The sequence below is a fragment of the Macaca fascicularis genome, chromosome 12, assembly GCF_037993035.2.
Source record: "Macaca fascicularis isolate 582-1 chromosome 12, T2T-MFA8v1.1".
NCBI classification, from domain to species: Eukaryota; Metazoa; Chordata; class Mammalia; order Primates; family Cercopithecidae; genus Macaca; species Macaca fascicularis.
Genome location: NC_088386.1, coordinates 96666689 through 96693708, shown reverse-complemented (window position 1 = coordinate 96693708; position 27020 = coordinate 96666689). Strand labels below are relative to the sequence as shown.

General features: G+C 40.6%; 2 protein-coding genes and 1 non-coding gene across 38 annotated transcripts in view; 1 reads left to right on the top strand and 2 right to left on the bottom strand.

Moving 5' to 3' along the window:
- The window catches only part of ORC2 (origin recognition complex subunit 2), a 60103-nt gene extending 47710 nt beyond the window's left edge, over positions 1-12393 (top strand). For 2 of the 3 annotated variants that reach the window (XM_005573888.4, XM_005573889.4), the window contains 5 exons: positions 2053-2199; positions 2793-2964; positions 8576-8637; positions 9153-9271; positions 11174-12393. In XM_005573888.4, the coding sequence (XP_005573945.1) occupies positions 2053-2199; positions 2793-2964; positions 8576-8637; positions 9153-9271; positions 11174-11260 (587 nt within the window). In that variant the 3' untranslated portion in view covers positions 11261-12393. Of the gene's footprint in view, positions 1-2052; positions 2200-2792; positions 2965-8575; positions 8638-9152; positions 9272-9782 lie in introns of all 3 variants that reach the window. The other variant, XM_045368357.3, reaches the window with a different exon arrangement.
- The window catches only part of NIF3L1 (NGG1 interacting factor 3 like 1), a 105353-nt gene that overhangs the window by 45214 nt on the left and 33119 nt on the right, over positions 1-27020 (bottom strand). For 7 of the 34 annotated variants that reach the window (XR_012421361.1, XR_012421360.1, XR_012421359.1 and 4 more), the window contains 2 exons: positions 25378-25516; positions 23058-23141 (listed from right to left, as the gene is read on the bottom strand). Coding sequence is in view for 27 of the 34 variants with exons in the window: in XM_074009718.1 (XP_073865819.1) it covers positions 23058-23141; positions 25378-25516 (223 nt within the window). In the remaining 7 variants the exon portion in view is untranslated. Of the gene's footprint in view, positions 1-7663; positions 10278-12283; positions 12369-18266; positions 19061-20806; positions 20864-23057; positions 23276-25377; positions 25517-27020 lie in introns of those variants that run through there. The other 27 variants (XM_074009702.1, XM_074009700.1, XM_074009703.1 and 24 more) reach the window with 10 other exon arrangements.
- Positions 23404-23505, bottom strand: LOC123568128 (U6 spliceosomal RNA). Its single transcript, XR_006691353.2, has one exon. It is a non-coding gene; the product is annotated as a U6 spliceosomal RNA (small nuclear RNA).

Genomic DNA, 27020 nt, shown 5'->3' with positions numbered 1-27020 from the left:
AATATTCTGGCATGTTCTTTAGTTTTGTCTTCATTTTGTTTCCAACCTGAAAAGCTTTCTGTCCCAAATTTCCTTTCACACTTCTACACCCATTTTACCTACAGTTCTTTATAGAAATGGACAGTATACTTTTTTGTTTTTGGTTTTTTTTTAACACAGTCTTTCTCTCTCACCTGGGCTGGGATCCAGTGGCACAAACACATTTCACTACATCCTAAACCTCCTGGGCCCAAGTGATCCTCCCAACTCAGCCTCCCCATTAGCTGGGACTACAGGCACACACCATCTGCCTGGCTATTGTTAAAATTTTTTGTAGAGATGGAGTCTCACTGTGTTGCCCAGGCTGGTCTCAAACTCCTAGGCCTCAAGGGATCCGCCTGTCTGGGCCTTCCAAAGTGCTGGGATTAACAGACATGAGCCCAGCCAGACAATATACATTTTTATACCAACTGTACACATTTGAAAACAGGTAGAGTTGATTCTCATTATTCACAAATTCTATAATAACAAATTTTCCTGCTTGCTAACATTTATTATAATCCCAAAATCAATACTCTTGGCACTTTTGCAAAGTGAAACATGCACAGAGTGGCAAAAAGTTTGCATTGCCCAATGTACACATTCTAAGCAGAGGTCAAACAAGGCAATGCTTTGCCGTCTTGTTTCAACTCTCATACTATAAACAAGCATCCTTTTCGCAGTCCGTTCAGTGCTATGTTTTTCACATTTTTCTGCTTTTGTGTCGGTGATTTGGCTGTTTAAAATGGCCCCCAAGCATAGTGTTAGAATGCTATCTAGTGTTCCCAAGCACAAGAAGGCTGTGATGTGCCTTGGGGAAAAAATGCCTGTGTATGTAAACTTCCTTCAGTTATGAGTTATAGTGTTCTTGACTGTGGGTTCCGTGTTAATGGATCAACAGTGTACCTTAAAAATAAAGTTGCCCTTAAAAGCCAGGCGCGGTGGCTCACACCTGTAATCCCAGCACTTTGGGAGGCCGAGGCAGGTGGATCATTTGAGGTTAGGAGTTTGAGACCAGCCTGGGCAACATGGCGAAACCCTGTCTCGACAAAAAATACAAAAAATTAGTCAGTCCTGGTGGTGCGCATCTGTAATCCCAGCTAGTCGGGAAGCTGAGGTAGGAGAATCGCTTGAACCTGGGAGTTGGAGGTTGCAGTGAGCCAAGATCACACCACTACACTCCAGCCTGGGCAACAGAGCGAGACTCTGTCTCCAAAAAAATAAATAAATAAAAATAAAATTGCCTTTAAACATGTAATCCCAGCACTTTGGGAGGCCGAAGCGGGCAGATCACTTGAGGTCACGAGTTTCAGACCAGCCTGGGCAACATGGTGAAACCTCATCTCAACAAAAAATATAAAAATCAGCTAGGTGTGGTGGTACACGCCTATAGTCCCAGCTACTTGAGAGGCTAAGGTGGGAGGATGGCTTGAGCCCTGGAATGTCGAGGTTGCAGTGAGTTGGGATCTTGCCACTGCACTCTAGCCTGGACAGCAGAGCCAGAACTTGTCTCAAAAAACACACACAAAAAAGCTGCTTTCTGTAGGGCCTGACTTCAGTGCTAATCATGTCTTGTCTATTTTATGAGTAAATGACATATCTTCTCAAATAAATTACATACCCCTAAGCAATCATTATTTTATCCTATACTACTTTAATATATTTTTTAATACCTAGGCATTGTGTGTGGTAGAGGAAATAATCACTGAAATATCACTAAAAATAACAATTGCGGCTGGACATGGTGGCTCACGTCTGTGATCCTAGCACTTTGGGAAGCCAAATTGAGTCCAGGAGTTCAAGACCAACCTGGGCAACTTAGTGAGACCCCGTCTCTACCAAAAAAACAATTAGCCAGGCATGGTGGTGTGCGCCTGTAGTTCCAGGTACTCGGGAGGCTGAGGTGGGAGGATTGCTTGAGCCCAGGAGTTGGAGGCTGCAGTGAGCTATGATTGTACCACTGCACTCTAGCCTAGGCAACAGAGTGAGACCCTCTAAAAATAATAATAATAATTGGATTTCTTTTCTTTTTAGATTCTTCTTTAGAACTCTTCCTTCTCATCCACAATTTGGATAGCCAGATGTTGAGAGGAGAGAAGAGCCAGCAAATCATTGGTCAGTTGTCATCTTTGCATAACATTTACCTTATAGCATCCATTGACCACCTCAACGCTCCTCTCAGTAAGTTAAGTGTTACTATTTTTCCTTCTAGAGATATCAGTCTTACAAAACATAGTATTAATGTAAATCAGAAAATTTTTACTGTTTTTAGAATGCTTTTCCTCCTTTTACATGTTTAAAAACACAGGTTGCCAAAAATGTGTTCTCAATCTAATTTAGAACATATTTTTTTGAAATAAAAATTCAGATACTAAATAAGGATGTTTTAGTCTAAAGTTAAAAGGAGAGAAAAGACCCAACTATTATTTTGGTCTCCTTCTCTTCTTGTAATATTGCAGCATTTATTTTATGAACTTAATGTATAGACTTTCTGATAATCCTGTAGAAGAAAATGTTAAAACATTTCTAATTTTTTAAAAAGAATGCATTGGTAATGCTTTTAATTTATGCTTAATATAAAAATAAAGGTTCAGATGTTGGTTGAAAATGAAATTAGATTGTGAGTTACTGATTTAGATATGGAAGTGGCAAAAATGAAAAACTTGGGGATTCATTTTTATTTAATCCTTTCTCATTCTTTTGTAAAGTGGAATCTAGTATCATGACAATATGAAAATAATTTGTAATTCTTGTTTTCTTCGATCATGTGCTAGTGTGGGATCATGCAAAGCAGAGTCTTTTTAACTGGCTCTGGTATGAAACTACCACATATAGTCCTTATACTGAAGAAACCTCCTATGAGAACTCTCTTCTGGTGAAGCAGTCTGGATCCCTGCCACTTAGCTCCCTTACTCATGTCTTACGAAGCCTTACCCCTAATGCAAGGTAAGGATGAAAACCATATTTCTTTTTTAAAAACTATACATTTTAAGATATGTACTACTAGGTTTTAATGGTGATACTGAAGTCCCTAGTTAGTTTGAAGGATTAAGAGAAATTATAGTAATAATAGTTACCAGTACTGGATTATGGGGTAGGCAGGTAAGTCAACAGCAGTCTGTCATATTGCTCAGTAATAAAGTGAGAGTACCAACTTTTTATTTCTTAATATATTTCGGAATATGAGCACCTGAGTGGTCATAATGGAGAAAAAGCAGACTTTTCATGACTTTTACTTAAATTTTATGGTTATTTTTCATTACATATTGAATATTCTGATCCAGACACTGAGTACTTTATATGCAATACCTCATTTGATCCTAAGGTGGATAGTCAGTAGCACAAAGACTTTGATCCAGATATGTCAGCTCCAAAACATCACTGTATGATGTCTCCAGTCAAGCCCTTACAGCAGCCTAACCAAGAGGCATATCTGAATTAATAAACACAAGCTGATTATAGCATAAGCCAGCAAAAAGTAAATTGCATAATTAGCTGGACTTAGTGGCCCATGCCTGTAATACCAGCACTTTGGGAGGCCAAGGCAGGCAAGTCACTTGAGGTTAGGAGTTCGAGACCAGCCTGGCTGACATGGTGAAACCCCATCTCTACCAAAAATATAAAAATTAGCCAGGTGTGGTGGCACGCACCTGTAGTCCCAGCTACTCAAGAGACTGAGGCCGGAGAATTGCTTGAACCCAGGAGACAGAGGTGGCAGTGAGCTGAGATTGCACCACTGCACTCTAGCCTGGGCAACAGAGTGAGACTCTGTCTCAAAAAAATAAGAAAGAAATTGCATAATTAGCCTGTTGAAAGAAGCTTTTAGTAACAAACTTTACCCCCTGACAAAAGCATAAAATTATAGAATTATATTTAACAAGATGAAGTGTTGAAAAATAACAACACTGAGAATAGACAATTCTTGCTGAGAATAGATAATTAAGAGCTGGATAGACGAAAAGAAATATTGTGTTCTTGGGTGGGTAGATTAACTATTATAAGAGTAGAAATTCTTTCCATGTTAGAAATGTGTTAGACTTGCCAGGCACAGTGGCTCAAACCTGTAATCCTAACACTATGGGAGGCTAAGGCAGGAGGATTGCTCCAGCTGGGAGCCTGAGACCAGCCTGGGCAACATAGGGACACTCCATCTCCACAAAAAGTTTTAAAAATTAATTGAGTGTGGTGGTGTACACCCATAGTCTCAGCTGGGGAGGCTGAAGGGAGCCAACATCACGCCATTGCACTCTAGCCTGGGTGACAGAGCAAAACCCTGTCTCCAAAAAATAGGTATTAGATCTATAAATTAATCAAAATGTAAATGAATTTTTTTATTTTAAATTTGAAAGAAAATTTAGTTTCCTAAAGAATAAACAGTCGGCTGGGTGTGGTAGCTCACACCTGTAATCCCAGCACTTTGGGAGGCTGAAGCGGGTGGATCACTTGAAGTCAAGAACTCGAGACCAGCCTGGTCAACATGGTGAAACCCTGCCTCTACTAAAAACACAAAAATTAGCCAGACTTGGTGGCGCACACCTGTAATCCCAGCTACTTGGGAGACTGAAGCAGGAGAATCGCTTAAACCCAGGAGGCAGAGGTTGCGGTGAGCCAAGATGGCACCACTGCACTCCAGCCTGGGTGACAGAGTGAGCCTCTGTCTCAAAAAAAAAAAAAGAAGAAACAAGCAAGTCTAGCAGAGACAATTTCTTTTTTTGTTTTTAAAGAGCAACAAAGGGACACTTGTGGTCAAGATGGCATAATACTTTTCACTCTTTCCTTTCATCCCCTCTTGTTCCAAACACACAGCATAATAGACAAAATTTAAAAATAAATACCCTGGCTCAAAATAGAAACATCTCAATGCAACAGAATAATAAATCAGTGAGCAGAGTTGAAGCCACAGCACAGCTGCATTCTAGGTTTAGAAGCGGCATTGGCAGCCAGGATTTTGACTTATATGGGATGATAGTAGTGTGATGATATATATTGCCCAAACCAGATATTTTCATTTAGGACAAATGCTGAACTGAACAGATGTTCGGTGTAGAAATAAAACCATATAAAACATATAGTGTTCAAATGTATATATCAATATGAATAAAAGTTTTAAATGTGCATGGAAATGAAAAATACCTAATTCAGAATAATTAGGTATTTTTAGGTACTAAAAATAATTTAAAAATAATTAGGTACTAACCCTGGAGAAGAATGAAGGGGGATAGATAGAGGATGGTGCACACAGGGACTTTGGGGATATCTTTTTCTGTAACCCCCCCAGCAATTTATTTTTCTTTTACTTGTGTGTTTGTGGTGGGGGGATTAACTTTTTGTTGTGAGATGATTATAGATTCAGAAGAAGCTACAAAAATACATGCCGGGAAGTCTCATGTACCCTCCTCCCAAAGCACCAACTTCCACCAACCACCACCATCTCATATAACCACAGTACAGTATCAGAACCAAGAAATTGACATTATTGTAATCCCATCCATCAAGCTTATTTGGATTTCGCTATTATACATGCTGCACTTGTGTGTGTGTGTGTGTGTAAATTTCTGTGCAGTTTTGTTACCTGTAGCCTTGTATAACTACCTCCATGTATACAGCTGTACCATCACCACAAGACTCAAATGTTGACCCTCAAATGCTAATTTTAATGAATGTTGTTACTCTATAAAGCTGATTTGAACACTGAAGATAAGATTAGCATTGAACTCGGCCGGGCATAGTGGCTCACCCCATAATTTTACTACTTTGGGAGCCTGAGGAGGGAAGATTGCATGAGGCCAGGAGTTTGAGACGAACCTGGGCAACATAGTGAGACCCCATCTCTACAAAAAATAAAAATAAAGCCTTGCATTAATATTGAAATATGCAGGCTGGGTGCGGTGGCTCATGCGTGTAATCTCAGCACTTTGAGATGCTGAAGCAGGCAGATCATTTGAGGTCAGGAGTTCGAGATCAGCCTGGCCAACATGGACACCCCGTCTCTACTAAAAATACAAAAATTAGCTCGGCATGGTGGTGCATGCCTGTAATCCAACTACTTGGGAGGCTGAGGAGGGAGAATCGCTTGAACCCAGGAGGTAAAGGTTGCACTGAGCTAAGATCACACCACTGCACTCCAGCCTGTGCAACAGAGTGAGACTCTGTCTTAAAAAAAAAAAAAAAAAGGCCAGGCGCGGTGGCCCACACCTGTAATCCCAGCACTCTGGGAGGCCGACGCGGGTGGATCACGAGGTCAGGAGATCAAGACCATCTTGGCTAACACGGCGAAACCCCGTCTCTACCAAAAAATTAGCCAGGCGTGGTGGTGGGCGCCTGTGGTCCCAGCTACTTGGGAGGCTGACGCAGGAGAATGGCGTGAACCCGGGAGGCGGAGCTTGCAGTGAGCCGAAATCGCACCACTGCACTCCAGCCTGGGTGACAGAGCGAGACTCCGTCTCAAAAAAATAAAATAAAAATTGAAATAGGCATTAAATGGTTATCTAATGAAATTTTTTGATGGAATTGGGGACAAAGTCTTCATTCAGTTTTGTTATTACTAATAATAAAAGTCCTTAATTGCTGAAGGACTGTTGGAAGTTATTGTGTGTAAAGTTGAGGGTCCATGCATTGTGAGAACTCACAACATTAAATATGGCAATGGCTACTCTAATGCAAGCTTTTTTTTGAGATGGAGTCTCATGGTGTCGCCAAAGCTGGAGTGCAGTGGCAAGATCTCAGCTCATTGCAACCTCCCTCTCCAGGTTTTAAGGCATTTTCATGCCTCAGCGTCCTACAAGTAGCTGGGACTAGAGGTATGCACCACTACACCTGGCTAATTTTTGTATTTTTAGTAGAGATGGAGTTTCACCATGTTGGGCAGGCTGGTCTTGAACTCTTGACCTCAAGTGATCCACCCACCTTGACCCCCAAAGTGCTGGGATTACAGGCATGAGCCACCATGCCCAGTCTAATGCAAGTATTTTTTAGTTTGGCATGCCTCAGTGTCTGTGTGCTGACCTCAGCATTTTCTTATTTGAACTATTTTGAAATTTTGCTTGATTCTGCAAACTCCAGTATCATTTAGCCTTTACTTGGTATGTGATTGAATAAAAATTTTAACCAAAATTCAGCTCTGGAGTTAGTAGTAGTACCTAGTTAAAAAGTAGTCATTGAGGGCGGGATGCGGTGGCTCACTCCTGTAATCCTAGCACTTTGGGAGGCTGAAGTAGGTGGATCACTGGAGGCCAGGAGTTTAAGACCAGCCTGGCCAACATGGTAAAACCTCATCTCTACTAAAAGTATAAAAATTTAGCTGGGTGTGGTGGTGTCCACCTGTAATCCGACTACTCAGGAGTCTGAGGCATGAAAATCGCTTGAACCTGGGAGGCCAAGATGGCAGTGAGCCAAGATTGCACCACTGCACTCCAACCTGGGCAACAGAGCGAGATCCTGTCTCAAAAAAAAAAGTGTTCATTGAGATGATCCAAAATATGACTATAGTCATTGTTTTCTGGACCTGCATAAAAATGAAAATGCATATAAGTTTTGAATTTTTGGCATACCCAAGGACTGATGGGAGTCTTAGTTTGTGTAACACTGCTTCCAATCCCATAATTCTACCTGGTTCACTCTCCTATGGAAATAATTCAGAATATGAAGAAATAGGTACAGTTTTATTTAGTGCAGAATTATTTTTTCTGTATCCAGTCATCCATTAAGAGTTATTTTTAATCTAAAATTAGAAATAATGTAAACATCCAAACCAGTAGGGAAATGGTAAGTTTATGGTACATGGTAGATAAGCAGCTGTTAAAACTTCCTTAAGTTCTTCTTACATATGGCAAAAAAAAAAGAAAAACTTGTTTAGGAGAAGTTTTAAAGACGTGGGAAAAATCAAAAAGTGAAGAAGCAAGGTATAAAGTGGTATATGCAGTATATAAATGTATGAATTTACGGTGTTTCCACCCGCTTCATTCCACAAAGATTTGAGACAACAGCATACCCCATATGATCTCAATACCAAGTGTTAATGGATATTGGATTGATATTTTTCTCTTTAGATGTTATTCTGTATTCCAGCTTTTCTACCAAGGCTAACCTAAAAAGTAAGAAAAAAATATTTTCATATTTGTTTTGAGACAGGGTGTCTGTCACTCAAGTACAGCCTCAAGCTCCCAGGCTCAAGTGATCTTTGCACCTCAGCCTCCCGAGTAGCTGAGACCATGGGCGCATACCACTATGCCTGGCTGATTTTTAAATTTTTTATAGAGACAGAGTCTCACTGTGTTGCCCAGGGTGGTCTCAAACTCCTGGGCTCAAGCAGTTCTCCCACCTCAGTCTCCCAAAGTGCTGAGATTATAGGTGTGAGGCACCACACTCAGCCTATATTTTTCTTTAGAAGAAATAAAAAAGCTTTCTGTTTAAGTAGGCAAGGATATGATATTCCTTGGAGGAACAGAAGATAATGCAGATAGGCCAAGTATTTGACATTTTCTTTGTGTATTTTGCTATTAGTTGTTACCTTTTGATGTTAACATTTTGGATTTAAATTCTTGTTTTTTGTTTTTAGGGGAATTTTCAGGCTACTAATAAAGTACCAGCTGGACAACCAGGATAACCCTTCTTACACTGGTATCCAATATTTATGACATTCAATTGTGTAATTTTTGTTTTACCCCATACATTTCCTTTCTCTGGAATTTAATGACAGAAGTGCAGTTTTTCACAGCAGTAAGTGGTCACTCATGATGGGTATGTCTGCCACATAGCAAATTTTCAAGCAGCTCTACAGATCCACTGCTGAGCAAGGTGTTTGCCAACACAAATTGAAAGACAAACCCAGCTTACTTTAAAAATGTTCTGTGCTAACTATGGATGTGTATCTGCCAATTACATATTTTTCATATTCTAGGCATCTTAGGAGATTGTCTTCCCCTTTGGCAGAAATGATTTCAACAAACATTTTAATAATTGTTCTGCTCTCATGACTGACTTGTTCCTTCTTTAAAAGTCCTATCAATACTTGTTCACTGCTCTGGGATAACATGCAAATAGCACTTTTATTCTGTGTTCTTTTGTATGGGTGTTTGTATACTGGGTCATGTCTTAAGTGCTGACTTATGTTCATATCCTTTTGAACTTGCCAGGCCTTTCTTTTCAAGATTTTTACCAGCAGTGTCGGGAGGCATTCCTCGTCAATAGTGAGCTGACACTCCGGGCCCAGTTAACTGAATTTAGGGACCACAAGCTTATAAGAACAAAGAAGGTAAGACTCCACTGTTGTAGCATTGTATGCCAGGAATAGTCTATATCATTTACTTAAGGACAAGTATACCTTTGACTCAGACCTGATTTTGAAACTGACGTCCCATGTTGGGTCGCAGATTCATTTAGGGGATATGCCATTTGAGTTTGTAGAAAGAGCCGTGGTAGAAGTACCCTGCTTCAGAGCAGAGCAGAGCAGAAAACTCCTCATATGTTCTAGTCCAGAGTAATAGGCAATTAGAAACATGGTGTGAGTCAAATAATTCTGTTCTTTTGTTTTTTCCCTATTGCTCATTCATTTATTTGGTCTATATTTATTGAGTATTAACTGCATAGATATTGCACTAAGTATTAGGATACAGTAGTAAGCAAAAACCTGATTGCTTTTCTTATGGAGCTTAAAGTCTAATGGGGGAGATGGACATTAGTCAAGTAATCACATACATAAAATTTTAACTGTAAGGAAGTCCTATGATTAGAAAGTACAGTTCTGAAAGAGTTTATTTAAATAGGTGGATTTGACCTATTTATGGATAGATATCAGAAGAGACCACTGAGCTGAGATCTAAAGGAAGACTAGGAGGCCAGACGTGGTGGCTCACGCCTGTGATCCCAGCACTTTGGGAGGCCAAGGTGGGTAGATCATTTGAGCCCAGGAGTTCGAGACCAGCCTGGCAACACAGCGAGACCCTGTCTACGGGGAAAAAAAAAAAAAAGAGCTGGTTGTGATGGCACACACCCAGCTGCCCAAGAGGCCCAAGAGGCTGAGGTGGGAGGATCACTTGAGCCTGGGAGGTGAAGGCTGCAGTAAGCCATGATCACACCACCGCACTCTAGCTTGGGCAAGAGTAAAACCCTATTTCAAAAAGAACAACACACACACACACAGAAAGAGCGGCATTTTAGGGAGACAGATGATGAGTTCATGATCTTAATCAGTTTAGACAACTCTGTTTGAGGTTCCTTTGAGATTTCCAGATGGAAATGTCAACTATGCAGTTGGATACCTAGGACAAGAAACCAGAGGAAAGATCTGGGTTGGAGAGAGAAGATTATGATTCTTATGTATTTAGATTATAACTGAAACCAGGCATTGGGGGTACTACCTAAAGGGAGGACATTTAGTGAGAATAGAGAGCTAGGAGATAAGACCAGAAGTCTGACATTTAACAAGCCAAGTAAACGATAAGGTAAGAGAAACAGCCAGAGAACTAGGAAGAAAACCAGGATGTGATGTCACAGAAGCCAAGAGAAGCATGTTTTAATGCAGAGAAAATAGCAGTGTCAGATGCTGCTGAGAGGCCAAAAAGATGAAGACTGAGAATGTCTGTGAGATTTAGGAATATAAAATTCCTGATGGTCTAAGCAAACGATGTGATAATGGGAGCAGTAGCTCAGTTGAACTGTGTTGAATGAGGTGTGGAAATGGAGACTGCCATCATAGCCAACTTGCCTGGAGAAGTGCAGAGATAATGTGATAGATGGAGAGGAATGAAGATGTCTAGTGAGGGTTACTGAAAAATTGGACATACTTAAATGTATTAAATATTGAAAAGCCAAAGGGAAGGATCTTGTTGAAAGGAGGAAGAAAGGATAGAGACATCAATAGTGTTAGATTCCGGACAGGGCAGGAAAGTGAAAATGATCTAAAGCACAATGAAAAAAATAAATACCCACCTACCCACCCTCTAATTAGTTGTCTTTTCCACTATAAGGCTGTTTAACTGTAACTCCATATATTTAAGTATATATGACTGTGTGCCCTTTTGCCTTAATTTTTATACTTATATATTTAAAATATTACATCAAAGAAATAAATTCATTTTTTCTTTAGCCTCTACAATAGAAGAGTTCATATACCTCTTATGAATGACTAACGTACAGGTATTCTTAAATCTTTCAGGGAACTGATGGAGTAGAGTATTTATTAATTCCTGTTGATAATGGAACATTGACTGATTTCTTGGAAAAGGAAGAAGAGGAGGCTTGAAGCTTTCCTTTATTCTTGAACCTCCCATGGAAGGGTTTTACCCCAGCTGCCACTCCTCTAGTTGAAAGTGTTGTGTTTACATCTGACATTAAATTATTTTTCCAGTGTACAAGATTTAAATTTGGGAAGGGGTGGGGGATGTCCTCAATTAGAACTTTTGATCGGCCTGGCTGGTACCGTCTAGTACTATGCAGCGGTCCTCAAGTTGGAGAAAATGTGCCTTTCATTCATTACCTCTCTGGAGACTTCTTGCTGGAATGAACAGTGTGCTCAGGGACTATTTGGAACTGGATGTTTTTGAAATATTTTATACTTAGAGATATTCTGAATTTTTTGAGGGCCTTTTAACACTCCCCGAGCTGATTGTTTGCAAGTGTGTTTGTTCCAGAGTGTGGAAGTATCAAGACATGGGCATCACGTAAATTGGCTTTGTTTGCTATTCTGTGTGTCAGAACCAACGAGTGTAATGGAGAAGGCAGGTCATCTCTTACTGTTTCTAAAACAACTTAAAAGGTATAGATTGGAAGAGGTGGGTGATCCAGCTTTCTCCTTTTGGATTGAGGCTATGTACTTGGTGGGGGCAGGGGAGGGAATATATTATACTACTATTCAGTTGGGATAGTGGGAAAAACAAAGAGTATATAGGGTATCTACCCAGCCTAGAAAGCACAGAACAATACGTCATATATTTGGAACAGTTAATGTCTGTGCCATGACCTTCATGATACCAGTGAGAAGCCAGGCTAGAGAAATAAAATCCTGAATTACATTTTAGTAATTGTTTTCAAGACACAAAAAATAAAACATTTCATTATTCTTGTATATTGACATATTTTTCTTTTCCTGAATAACATGCAGGTGAGTAGCATATTAATGGCTGGCTGTAAATTTAATCTTGATTCCTCTGTCAAGTAGACCTAAAACTCACTGTAAGATATTTCAGTTTTTTCCTTAAAATGATGATTTCAAGCCTCCTAAATATTTGCACGAGACTTTTTTCTTAGGAAAGAAGAAAAGGCTCACCTTGGCTACTGTTGTCGGCTTACAGTCATCACATACCCCCTGAAATATCCGACACTTGGAAATGAAGTTCTTCCTGAAAATATCACTGCAATAAAATATGTACTACATCAGCATTTCTCACTCATTTCTTATCTTGTAAACCTCTTTCATGAAAATATTTCCAAAAATCATTGGAATTTTTAAATAATTTTTCTTGTGGTTTATACTTAAGTAATTTTGGCTAGGCATAATGGCTTATGCCTGTAATCCCAACACTTTAGGAGGCCAAGGCAGGAGGATCTCTGGAGCCCAGGAGTTTAAGAACAGCCTGGACAACATAGTGAGACCTTGTCTCTACAAAAAATTTAAAACATCATCCGGGCATGGTGGCCCATGCCTATAGTCCTAGCTGCTGTGGAGGCTGAGGCAGGAGGATCGCTTGAACCCAGGGGTTCAAGATCACAGTGAGCTATGATTGTGCCACTGCACTCCAGTACGGGTGCAGAGCAAGACCTTGTCTTTTTTTACTTTTATTTTTTTAAAGGCATTTTTTTAAAAAGTAATTTTATGTTAAGTCCATGGGCTTAGTCTTTTTTTTTTTTTTTTTAAAAGATGGAATTGCACTGTCGCCCAGTCTAGAGTGCAGTGGTGTGATCTAAGCTCACTGCAGCCTCTGCCTCCCAGGTTCAAGCGATTCTTGTGCCTCAGCCTCCTGAGCTAGGACTATAGGCACACGCCACCATGCCTGGCTAATGTTTGTATTTTTAGCAGAGATGGGGTTTCACCATATTGGCCAAGCTGGTCTCGAATTCCTGATCTCAAGTGATCCCACCTGGGCCTCCCAAAGTGCTGGGATCAGGGGTGAGCCACTGCGCCTGGCCAAGGGCTTAGTCTTAAATATAACCTCTAGTCAAAATGTTTAAACAAATGTGTACATGAATGTGATTTTAAAAATTGTTTTAATAGTACCACAGGATATTCAGTGAAAGTGAGTTTCCTGCCCACTCCCTGATCCACCCAGTTCTTTAGGCAACCACTAATAGCATTTTCTTAAGTATTCTTCCAGATATAGCCTATGCATATGTAAAAGTATCTGTCTCTCTCCTTTTAAAAACACAATTGGTAATATACTTGCTGGTTTGCACCTTGCTTTTTTTGCTTAAGATATCTAGTTTATAATGACCTAATGTGCAAATTTTTGCATCTGCCCTAAATATCTACTGGTTTATTTTTATAATTTTTGTGTCTATACTATTTGCAAGCAGTATCTGTCAGTAGACTTTATTATTAATAAATAAAAAGCCAATTTGGATAGAATCACTTTGTAAATTTGTAGTGCTACTTTTTTACTAAGAATATTTTTAAGTTCTTCAAAAGAAGTTTTATGAGTGCATCTTACAGATCTGGTGAAGATCTTGGCATATTATTATATGCTGTTTGTTGACTTGTGTCCACATCGGTGTCCCTCAGGCTCTAGCAGTTATGTCTCGACTGCTAAGGCTCTAATTTCTTCTACTGTGTTAACTTGCTTCTGGCAAGATTGAACAGACCTACTGAAACCTTGAAAGGTTTTCTGGGTACTCTTAATAAAATTACCAAAAAAAAAAAGGCACAGGAGATGTCAAACATTTATTGTTTATAAATTTGCCACAGTGCTGAATTTATTGTGAAAGGACTGCTAAATTAGTCCTCACAGTAGTCCAGAAACTAGACCTTCTTAGCATCATTTGTTATTTTAATACATGATCACTTCACTCATATAAAAGATCAGTGTAAACAGGTGCAGTAGCTCACAGCACTTTGGGAGGTCAAGGCAGGCCAATCTCGAGACCAGGAGTTCAAGACCAGCCTGGTTAACATGGCGAAACCCTGTCTCTACTAAAAATACAAAAAATTAGCCGGGCGTGGTGGCACCCACCATGTAGTCCCAGCTACTCAGAAGGCTTAGGTGGCTCGATCATCTGAGCCCAGGAAAGCTGAGGCTGCAGTGAGCTGTGATCATGCCACTGCACTCCAGCCTGGTGGGTAACAGAGTGAGACCCTGTCTCAAAATAAAAGATCAGTTGGTTTGGGGGCTGATTAATAGATTTTGCCTAACTTTTAAACAAAATGACTAACTTTAGAAGTTCACTCTTTTTGTTCCAGCTAATTCAAATGTGGAGGCAGTGGCATTGTTCAGAATGTACTTTTTACATTCTGTGAGGTGAAATTACTCTTCAGCATAATCCTGAATAGCCTAAATTTGAACACTTACTACACAAAAGGCAGTAGTTGTGAGGATATGAAGATGAAATATGAAATGTCTGTTAAGTGTTTGTTTTTGAGACAGGGTCTCTTGTCATCCAGGCTAGAGTGCAGTGGTGCCGTCTCAGCTCACTGCAGCCTTGACCTCCTGGGCTCAAGTGATCCACCCACCTTATCCTCCCGAGCAGCTGGTACTACAGGAGGCACACATCACACCCAGCTTTTTTTTTTTTCTTTTTCTCTAGAGATGGGGTTTCACCATGTTACTTACGCTGGTCTTGAACTTCTGGGCTCAAGTGATCCACCCACTCGGGTCTCCCAAAGTGCTGGGATTAACAGGTGTGAGCCACCTCACCCAGCCTATGAGGTTTTAATAGCATAAGTTATAGCATCCTTAATGTGTTGAATAAAGCAAATTTGAAAAGACTGATGCTATGGATAACTTTAAACATAGTACAATACAAAGCTCATTCCTAAACTTTTGTAACCATTTTTATATTTATCACTGGCCCCAGGCCTCTCAAGTATTTAGGGTCAACATCTTTACTTTTGCTACCCAAAGTGTAGGCCTTAAAATGGCAGCATTTGCCTGGCACGGTGGCTCATGCCTGTAATCCCAGCACTTTGGGAGGCTGAGGCAGGTGGATCACTTGAGGTCAGGAGTTCTAGACTACCCTGGACAACATGGTAAAACCCTGTCTCTACTAAAAATACAAAATTAGCTGGGCATTGTGGCGAGCGCCTGTAATCCCAGCTACTTGGGAGGCTGAGGCTGGAGAATTGCTTCAACCTGGGAGGCAGAGGTTGTAGTGAGCAGAGATCGTGCCACTGCACTCCAGCCTGGGTGACAGAGTGAGACTCTTGTCTCAAAAAAATAAAAATAAGGCCAGGTGCGGTGGCTCACGCCTGTAATCTCAGCACTTAGGGAGGCCGAGGTGGGTGGATCACCTGAGGTCAGGAGTTCGAAACCAGCCTGACCAACATGGAGAAACCCTATCTCTACTAAAAATGCAAAATTAGCTAGGCCTGGTGGCACATGCCTAATATCCCAGCTACTCAGGAGGCTAAGGCACGAAAATCACTTGAACCTGGGAGGCGGAGGTTGTGGTGAGCCGAGATCACGCCATTGCACTCCAGCCTGGGCAACAAGAGTAAAACTCTTGTCTCAAAAAAAAAAAAAAAAAAAAAAAAAAAAGGCCAGGCTCAGTAGCTCACGCCTGTAATCCCAGCACTTTGGGAGGCCAGGGCAGGAGGATTCCCTGAGCTCAGGAGCTCAAGACCAGCCTATGCAGTGTAGCAAAACCCTGTCTTTACAAAAATAAAAATTTTAATTTGAAAAAATTAGTAGGGGGTGGGTGGTGGCAGGTGCCTATAGTCCCAGTTACCCAGGAAACTGAGGAGGGAGGGTCACTTGAGCCCAGGAGTTCGGAGCTGCAGTGAGCTATGATCACACCACTGCACTCCAGCCTGGGTGACAGAGCAAGACCCTGTCTCTAAAAAAGAAAAGGGAGGGAGAAGATTAGGATTTTGCCTTGGGGGTGAAGGAAGGGCAGGAGAACTCTGAGAGATTGTTTCCTGAGGGCTGCCCCTGAGGCTTAACACACCCAAAAGACTGTAACAAGGGCTAGGGGAGTTGTAAGCCAGGAACTGTACAGAAACACCTATATATGTATGTTTTATATATGATAATATATGTATATTTTAACACCACACATTAAAAATCCAGATTTCCTGTGCCCCTGAAAGATCAGGAAGACTTGGCCATGCTGGACCTTCATTCTGCTCAGCAGCAGTTGCCTTGAGCTGAACTGTTGCTGCCACCTCCTGGCCAGCTGCTGCTTTCCTGTGCTAGTGTCTGATTTGGATCCTGATCTAGATTGGTATGCAGCACCCTCCAATACATGTGCACAAAAGATTATATAAGGTGTCACGGATGCACAACAAAGGTGGTGACACTGTTCCCTACAATCTGCAACCTTCCACCTGGAATGTACCATCCATTTGGGCATCCAAAGTGACCTTGTAAGTCCTACAGGATGGGGAAGATTTTTCATGTGACGCCTGTGAGAGAATGTGCATGTCCTTCCTCAGCCTTCAGCTTTCAGGAGTAGACAAGGGATTACTAAACCACTATTTCATGTCAGTATGTGGCCTTATTTATTAAATCAGCAAAACAGCACAAAACATGTCATTAGACACTAAGCTTAAAAATGACATTTCAGGCCAGGCACAGTGGCTCACACCTGTAATCCCAGCACTTTGGGAGGCTGAGGTGGGCGGATCACTTGAGCCTAGCAGTTGGAGACCAGCCTGACCAACACGATGAAACCTTGTCTCTACTAAAAATACAAAAATTAGCTGGGAATGCTGACGGGTGCCTGTAATCCCAGCTACTTGGAATGTTGAGGCAGGAGAATCGCTTGAACCCAGGAGGCAGAGGTTGCAGGGAGCTGTAATCATGCCACTGCTCTCCAGCCTGGGCAACAGAGTGAGACTATGTCTCCAAAAAAAAAAATGATATTTTTTAAAAAATGACATTTCTTTTGAGCAGTGTTCCTTTGTATTTTAATAATCCTGTATTTAATACAGATTAAGTAAATATTTAAGTTATAATGGATGTGACATAAAATTTCCTTTAAAGATAGGTAAGAATATATATATATAAGGAAATAAGGGAGTCAAAATACAAGGAAAAAAACACAAAAGGCGGCAGTAATGGAGAAAACATAAGTGAAAGATGCCGGACACAAGGGACCACGTGTTTATGATTCCACTTATAGAAAATATCCAGAATAGACAACTCCATAGAAATAGGATTCAGGGGATGGGAGGAGGGAGTTATTACTTAATGGGGCTTCCCTTTGTGGTGATGAAAAATGTTTTGGAACTGTAGTGGTAACGGTACCACAACACTGTAAATGTACTAAAAGCTACGGAATTATATACTTTAAAATGGTGAATTGGGGGGAGGGGCAGGAAAATGGTGAATTTTATGTTATGTGAATTTTACCACAATAAAAAATAAGAAGAGAAAAAGTTGCTTTACACAAAAGCATGAAGTAAAAATTATATGTGGTATGGTAAAACAGCACAAATCATAAAGGCAATCCAAGAATGCCTAAACTGGAGGGAATATTGCTTTAGCCAGATTATCTGAAAACGGGTGGAGAAAGGTGTATCTGCCCTGCCCAACCAGTGGAGGCAGGCAGGGGCCTCGCAGCCCAGTGCAGGCGCTGTTTAGAAAAGGGCATCCACATGGAGAAAGGGCCCAGATTAAATGGGGCAGGATGATATTTTGAGATATCTGACTTCGTTCTTTCTGCTCTGGAATTTCACTCCCTGGCCCTGCCCCCTGCCTGTGTCAGCCAAGTTCATTGCCAAGAGAGGGAAGTGACAGCAGAAATTGGGAACAAAGGACTGTGGAAGAAAAAAAAAATTACAAGTAAGTCATCTAAAAAGCAATAAAGTAATAGTAATAATGAATAATGATTGTGTATATATATTTTTAAAACAACATCCTGATAAATCTCATTCTGATTCTGAAATTTAGGTGAGAGACTAGATCGTAGGCAGAACTAGGAACAGGGACAAACAGACCTTATCATTGCAAAGAGGCTACTACCTAGAAAGAAGTATTCAAGCCCAAGTTTTTCAAGCATAATGTTAAACTAAGCAAGGGCAAAGATACCCAAATGGATCCATCCCATCCCATCTACAATTAAACTAAGGAGAGAATCACTTGAGCTGCTTCCAAAGAATGTTAAGTAAACAGATTTTATTCAATCTTTCCTAGATTTTATATGAATACTTGTTATTTAATGTGGTAGTTACATTACAGTTTTACTGTATGAGCGATAGAACATTTAGTGAATCTGCCGGGCGTGGTGGCTCACGCCTGTAATCCCAGCACTTCGGGTGGCCGAGGCGGGTGGATCACGAGGTCAAGAGATCCAGACCATCCTGGCCAACATGGTGAAACCCCGTCTCTACTAAAAATACAAAAATTAGCTGGGTGCGGTGGCACACACCTGTAGTCCCAGCTGCTCAGGAGGCTGAGGCAGAAGAACTGCTTGAACCTGGGAGGCAGAGGTTGCAATGAACCAAGATCGCGCCACTGCACTCCAGCCTGGTGACAGAGCGAGACTCCATCTCAAAAAAAAAAAAGGAAAAAAAAGAATGTTTGGTGAATCAGATTAACAAACCGGAAATGATCATACCCTCTAAGACACTCTTCTAGAAGCACACTAGTCCCACTGACTCATGTTACAAATTCAAGTTGGCATCCAACTAATTTGTACAATGTGTTATCCTGATGTTTCTGCAATTATACCACCTGAAGAGGGTCCCTGTCAGTCTCTGATAGGATAATATTTATCTTATTCTCCAAGTGAGAACCCAGCATATCTCGAAGGTCAGAAAGAAAGCCTCGTTCAGTGTTGCTATGTTCACAGAGGATGACATTTATTCCTTGGGAAGCAGCATCCAAAATATCATGATGGGACATCTCACCTACCAAAAAGGAAACAGCAAATTCTTAAATGCTAGATATGGAATCTGTGGAATGAGGAAACACAAAAGCAGAAATACCAAGTTTATATTCTATATAAAGTGAATGTAATACAGCAGAACTGTTATAAATCTAGAAAGTACTGTACAGTTTTCTTTTATGTCCTCCAACTTAAAAACAGAGAAAGGTCTGGGCACGGTGGTTCACGCCTGTAATCCCAGCACTTTGGGAAGCCTAGGCAGGGGGGTCACCTGAGCTAAGGAGTTCCAGACCAGCCTAACCAACATGGTGAAACTCCATCTGTACTAAAAACACAAAAATTAGCTGGGTGTGCTGGCGTGCGCCTGTAATCCCAGCTACTCAGGAGGCTGAGGCGGGTGAATTGCTTCAGTATGGGGGCTGGAGGTTGCAGTGAGCCGAGATTGCACCACTGCACTTCAACCTGGGTGACAGAGCAAGACTCTGTCTTGAAAATATAATAAAATAAAAATAAAAGCCATCCCATTGAGAATTCCAACTTCTTTTTCCTTGGCAGACCCCAAGGCAATTGTCCAATCCAACATTATCTGGCCAGAACCAGATCTGTAAACACCCATTTTACTGTGTTTCCACCGTAAAAAGAATGACCACTGCTAAGTAAAATGAGGCCTTCAGAAAATCTGCCTCTTATGTAATAAATACCTCTGGAGGACATTCTGTGTATACTGCCCAGCAGACTTAGGCTTTGTAAGCACTAGTATTTCTGTCGTCAACTTAGTCTAATATACAAGGATGAAATGAATTTAAGATTATTTCCAGATTAAAACAAAGTATTTTTCTTTGACTTAAGCAAAATCCCTAGAAACTCTGGAGGGAATCTCATCTGTTGTGAAAAGATTTGGGGAAAACTCAAATATTCTGAATTTTTAATTTATTTATATTTGTATTTATTTTTTTAGATGGAGTTTTGCCCTATTGCCCAGGCTGGAGTGCAATAGCATAATCTCAGCTCACTGCAACCTCTGCCTCCTGGGTTCAAGTGATTCTCCTGCCTCAGCCTCTCGAGTAGCTGGAATTACAGGCACCCATCAAGCCTGGCTAATTTTTGTATTTTTAGTAGAGACGGGGTTTTGCCATGTTGGCCAGGCTGGTCTCGAACTCCTGGGCTCAAGTGATCTGCCCGCCTCGGCCTCCCAAAGTGCTGGGATTACAGGTGTGAGCCACTGTGTCCAGCCTAATATTCTGAATTTTTAAAAATGCAGTTTGTGAATTTGATGACTTGTAATTTAAGAGCGAAACTGCACTGTGTACAATTTGGTTTGTTCTTTAGAAAGTACAATTTTGAACTGTATTTAGAGACAGAAGGGCATACAAATTTAAGAAAAAAAAGGTTCTTAGAAAAAAAATTGAGTTTTTTCTCTAATTTTCCCACAAGAAAACATCTGTAAGTAAAAAATAAGTTTTCTTAATTCCAGAATTTTTCAGTTCCCCACACTCTTCTAATAAGTGTCATCTCATTATAAGGAATAATTTTTATTCAAGCACCTTTTAAAACATCTTAATCTATAATAGTAAAAGTAAAAAGCAAGAAAAAGACACTAAGATGACCCAGTTGGAAGCCTTGTTTTAGGAAAGATAAGTCTGGCTGCCTGTACTGTGACAAACTCATTGGCCGGAGAAGGCATGAAAGGGGGGAAATCTGTGAAGACCCTGCAATAATTGCTGAAGCCAACGGAAAGAAAAGCTTGGCCCAGGATGGCAGCTTGGGAAAGGAAAAGCAAATGGAGAATGAAACGACAAATGAGAGAACTTACATTTGCAAGGAGCAGGCTCCCCATCTGCTGGTCTTACAGGATGTTACCCTTAACAACCTAATACAACGAGAACACGGCCTCAGACTCACAGGGAGCGTGATGAAGTTCAGCAGAGGTCCTTTAGGAGGGGCTTCGCATCTCTGAAGTTACACTCAAAAGCAATGCCTCACAGACCAGAGACATCTAATGCTAGCCAGGTAATATTTTCTTTTTCTCCCCACAGCGAGATAGGAAGGACATTTTAACATTTTGGAACTGCCTGAATTTATTTTATGAACATATCATTATATTTTATCACTTTTTTTAAAAACTAGTTTTTAAAAAAGTATTTATGAGGAAATAGATACCCCAAATTGAGCGAGAAGCACAAAACAAAGAGCCTATACTCTTTTAAAAATGTCAGTGTTATGAAGACAAAGCTGAGGAACTATTCCAGACTGAAGGAGACTAACAACAACTAAATGCAATGTGAGATCATGGGCTGGATATGGATCAGAAAAAGAAATACTATAAACTTTTATCAACTGGAAAAATGTGAATATGGACTGTATATCAAGTAAATGTTTTAACAATATTAAATTCCCTCATTTGATAATTGTTCTATAGACTTAGAATGTCTTTGTTCTTAGAAGACTATACACTGAAGTATTGAGAGGTAAAGAAATTGTCATGTCTGCAATCGATTTCTAAAATGGTCCTGGGGGAAATACATCTATCTATCTATATATATATATATAAAAAAATTTTTAACTTGTATATTATATATTATATATCTATATATGCACACACAAATGTATACAGACACATATATAATATGTACATAAAGAATGTACAAATATGGCAGAATATAACCATTAGTAACCAAGGTGAAGAGCACATAGGAGTTCATTGTACTATTCTTGCAACTTTTGCATAGGTCTGAAATTCCTTCTAAGTAAAATGCTAAAATGAATTTTAAAATAGCCAGACACAATGCTGTAAGATATTCATATTGAAATTTCACTTTAATCTGGTAGAAATTTAAGGACTTACAAAAATCTTTTATCTTCAGAAGAATGGAAAACAGGTAATAGTCACATACATGTTTTTTTTTTTTAATCAATTTATTGGTTTAGAGCAGTTCCATCAGGCTTTCTCAGATGCTGCTCCTTGGTACTTCGGGATGTGACAATGCTTTCAGTGCAGCAGCCTTTGTAAGAGAGTGTGCTACACAACAAGGCATGGGTGTGGGAGGCAAGGGAAGCATGGAAGTAGCCAAAGGAATGGCCAGAGGGCTAAGAGTCTAGAGCCTGGTCCTCGAAGTGGGAAAAGTAATTCTTTAACTCATTCTCTCCTAACCCTAAGAAGGAGGAGGTAAACAAACTGGCAACCCATTAAAATGTCTTCAAATCCTTTGCAGGTATAATGGGCCATGTTTGGTCACATTCCTGAGTAGTAACTACGTGAAGTAATTCTTTCAATAAAAATTAGCCAGGACCTATTAGGTAGTATCCTTAAGGAGAGAGTGTAAGGCCCAGGAGCCAATTACTGTCCAACAGAAGTGCACACTGGAGATCAAGGACAAAGTGACAGGGACCCACAAGAGGCAGAAGCAGGACAGTGTCAGAGAAGGCTTCTCAGAGGGGGTGCTCACTTATCACAAGAAGAACAAGGAAAAGGCATTCTAACCAAAGAAAACAGCATATGCAAGGGGTACAAGAAAGAGGATGCAATGTTCAGGCTCTACCAGACAGATGAAGGAAATCACTGAAGTCTTTTTAGTCAAGACCATCAAATACGCACTGTGAAAAGTTAATTTCAGGAGAATATATGGAAGATAACATTAGAGGGTTGATGCTGTACTTCAAGTAGGAGACACTGCCTGGACAGATAAGGGGGAAGATTCTAGAAAGATTTGGGAGCTTGAATTGATAGGAATTGATGATTGGCTTTAGGCTAAGAGGAACCATTTCCTAGCTAAGGTGACAGGGTAGAAAGTATCCCACTGACGTGAAATCTGAGAGGTTTGGGACAGTTTAGGAAGAATGTAGGTAAAATAAATGCTGACCATTAATTTTTGAGATAATAAATTGTTCAATGATTTCATCCCTCCACAAAGAACGCAGTATGTCCCAATTCTGTTGTAGTTTCTGTTTAGTTCAAGTTTACGAAACATTAATTAGGTATCATCTATGTGCCAGGTACTGTCCTAAAATCTGCCATTTTTGATTTTGCAAAAAATAAACCAAGAGAGATCCAAAGTCTGTCCTACCTGTGAGGTAAAGGTCAGCCTTGACACCCTGCAGAACGCTGCTCCCAGAACCAGCACACAGGGCCACAACTTTGACTTGAGACTCTTTAAGACAAAGGAAACAAGAGACCAATACTTTACAATTCCCTTTCTTTTTACTATTATAATTTGTAGCAAGAATCCTAAACATAATACAGATTTTACTCCTGGTCTCATCACGAGTATACGAATTGTTCTTTCTGCATGTAAAAAAAAAAAACATGTTTTAATATAAGCAAACAGGTCATTCTTTTGATATTGCATAGCTAACCCAAGGTACAGTTATTATTCCTTTTTTTTTTTTAACTAACAACCTTTGTGAATTGCACAAAATATGGAACAATGCACAAATTTGCGTGTAATCTTTGCATAGGCGCCATGCTAATCTATATCATCCAATTTTTAGTATATGTGCTGCTGAAGGGAGTACCGTTATTCCTTTGACATGGCTGCACACTCACAAACCACTGAATAGTACTAATGGTGCAGCTCCAGGCAGTACTGCAACGTTGCTGGGTAAAGTAATCTCACCTGGGTCTTCAGACAACAGTGAGAGGTAGGCAAGTACTATCTCTATTCTCAGGGGAGGAAGCTAAGGAACTAAAAGGACTAGTGAGAAAGAGGAATGCTACGAATGGAGTTGGCACATATTTTTAAATATACTATTTATTCTCAAAAAGCATCCTCTGAAAAGTGAAATAACCGCAACTTTTGAACCAAAATCCAAGTATTTAGCACTTGGGTTTCTAAAATGGACACTTCTTCAGTGGTCACTCCAGTTCAGCAGCACGGTATCCCAAAGATGGGGCTTTGGAGTTATTTTGGAAGTCAAATCCCACCTCTGCTATCCATTTTCTTTGGACACTTAACTCCCTTGGGTTGTTTGATCTAACTGGACTTTTGCATAAGTTACTCATATGGTTTGGCTCTGTGTCCCCATCCAAACCTTACCTTGAACAGTAATCCCCATAATTCCCACGGGTCCAGGGCAGGACCAGGTGGAGGTAATTGGGTCATGGGGGCAGTTCCCCCATGCTGTTCTCGTGATAACGCATGAGTCTTATGAGATGTGATGCTTTCATAAGCGTCTGGCATTTCCCTCGCTTGCACTCATTCTCTCTTCTGCCACCCTGAGAAGAGGTGCCTTCTGCCATGATTGTAAGTTTTCTGTGGCCTCCCCAGCCATGCAGAACAATTAAACCTCTTTTCTTTATAAATTAAACCTCTTTTCTTTATAAATTAAAGAGTCAATTAAACCTCTTTTCTTTATAAATTACCCAGACTTGGGCATTTCTTCATAGCAGTGTGAGAACGAACTAATACAGTTACTTATCTCTCTGAACCAAAACTGTTCACCTATAACATAGGAGAAATAGTACCAACCACAAAGCTAACAAGAGCTAGCACTTTAACTATACTTAATGTGAGCCAGTCACTGTGCCATGTCACATGGATTATACTACCACCTTCTGAGTTAGGTTTTATTATTAATGCAGTTTTTACCAATGAGACTACTGGGACACAGAGGGCATAAACAACTTGTCAAAGACAAGCAGCAAACAGAGAGGACAGACAAATCTGAAGCCAGGTTTGTCTGAGCTCAGAATCTATACCTATAACCACTGTGCCCCACTGCTTTTGCCAGTGGGAGCTCACACACTCAGGACAGACAATCAGTACAGTGCTAGGTTCACTGCAGGTGTTGAACAAATGTCTGTTCACTCTTTTTGTTCTCAAAAGTACCGAGAAAGGCCAGAAGAAAAAATACAAGACTTAGAAACTGCAATGGATCAGATCACTCAGTGGCACCTCACTAGAAAATATTACCAGTCTTGTAAGTGCAAAATTTATGTTGTAATTGTAGCAATCATGATTCCAGCTCTCCTCCTGACATATGGTAAGACTGCACTTTATGCCTCCCTTGGTTGTATTGGATAACATGACTAAATCTGGAAAATAAGTTGAGCAGAAATGAACATGTTTCCTGGAATTTTGAACTGATGGTTTAAGACCCTGCAAAACTCTCTCCCTCTGCAACAACAACCAGTCTACAATGGCCAGACTTCCTAAAATAACCAACTTGAAATGAACACATAGCATGACAGAGAAATAAATCTCATTGATTAGGCCAATGAGATGTACTCCACAGCAGGACCTGGCCTACCCTAATCAATAAAGTAAACCAATGATCTCCTATGAGCTGCTAACACATTCTCTATCACATATTAATACAATCAAGAGTTTCAACCTTTGTCCAATGTTAACAGTAGGCATACTGGATAAATGAAGGAGCAATATTTACCTAAGGTTCTCCCCACCCCAAGGGCTAAGCGAATATGAGATAGTTTTAGGTGTCTTTTGATTCGATCAATCATGGTTGCCAGGGAGACAGACTCATCCAGTGTGCATAAGCGTCCCATTCCAGTATGTAGAAGCAAAGGCTGAGGAGAAACAGAAGTTAGAAACGGTGTCCACTGTCAGTCCTAAAACAACAAATGCTAAAATCAATCAGTATGCACACTGTGAGGTTACTACAGCAAGCTCCAGGCTAAATGTGGGGACACAAACCTGACAAAATCATTCTTCTAGGAGCTCACAGTTTCCTAAGAAGGCAGATGTTTAAATCAATAATCAGGCCAGGCACGATGGCTCATGCCTATAATCCTAGCACTTTGGGAGGCTGAGGTGTGTGGATTGTTTGAGCTCAGGAGTTTGAGAACAGCCTGGGCAACATAGTGAGACTTGATCTCCATTAAAAAATCCAAAAATTAGCCAGGCATGGTGGCGTGCACCTGCACTCCCAGCTTCTTGGGAGGCTGAATGGGAGGTGGGCTTGAGCTACCCAAGAGGCAGAGGTGAGCTGAGATTATACCACCGCACTCCAGCCTGGGGACAGAGCCAGACCCTGCCTCAAAAATATATTAATTAATTAAACAAAATAATAAAACTGTTTAAATTTAAGGTAGGTTCTACAGTTGCAGCAGCACAAGGAATGACAAACTAAATGAGCTGTGACTTGGGAGGCTTGGGGAGTACTTGGAGGAAGGACTCAGGTCTTAGAGAAAACCCTAAAAGAGTTAAAAAGGGGGTAATAAAAAAGTTTGAAAGGGCAGTGATGTCAAGTGCAGTGTGGCAGGACAGAGGTACGATGAGATGAAGAAAGGCACTCTAAACAGAGAGAACATGGACAAAGGTGCCAAAGACTTGAGAGAACACACTGTGGGGGTAGATCCAAACGAAGACAGTATGGCTACTGTGCAGAGCACGTGCTGTGGAAGGAGAGGAGGCTGGAGGCCCAGGCTGTAGCAGATCATTAAGGGCTTCCGACACCATGCTAAAGAGCCTGGACTGCCTCCTAGGTGCTCGGTGAGACAACTCTCATCACAGAAAATGAGAGTTTCAACTCCTGTGGTGGCAGAGCCAATACAGAGGAGAAACACTGTATAGATATGAGGCCAGAATCAGCAGGGCTTGGAGTCAAGGAGGAGTATGAAAACTTGGAAACTAAAGTAGATAATGATACTGAAATATGAAATATATATTAAAAAAAAGGGGGGGGCACAGGGATAAAGTATTTGGATATATTGAATTTGAAATACTTGTGGGCTCTGTAAGGGCAAAACATCCAGAAAGTAGTTGAAAATATGGATTCTTGTCATTTTTTCCCTTAAGAAAGCATTCTAAGCCAAAAAGTAAAGATAGGAATCATCATCATACAAATGGCTATCAAGTGAAAGAGTGAATGACATGGTCCAGGCAGAGGGTATAAAATAAAGAGAGAGCAAACCTGTAACCAAATCTGTAACCCTGAAGAAGTACCACTATTTTCCTATTCCTGGAATGTCTCCCTTTCTCAATTACTTCCTAGAGAATATTATGCTCTCATTGCCATTTTGTACTTTAGGTAACAGTGAATGGGCCGGGCGCGGTGGCTCAAGCCTGTAA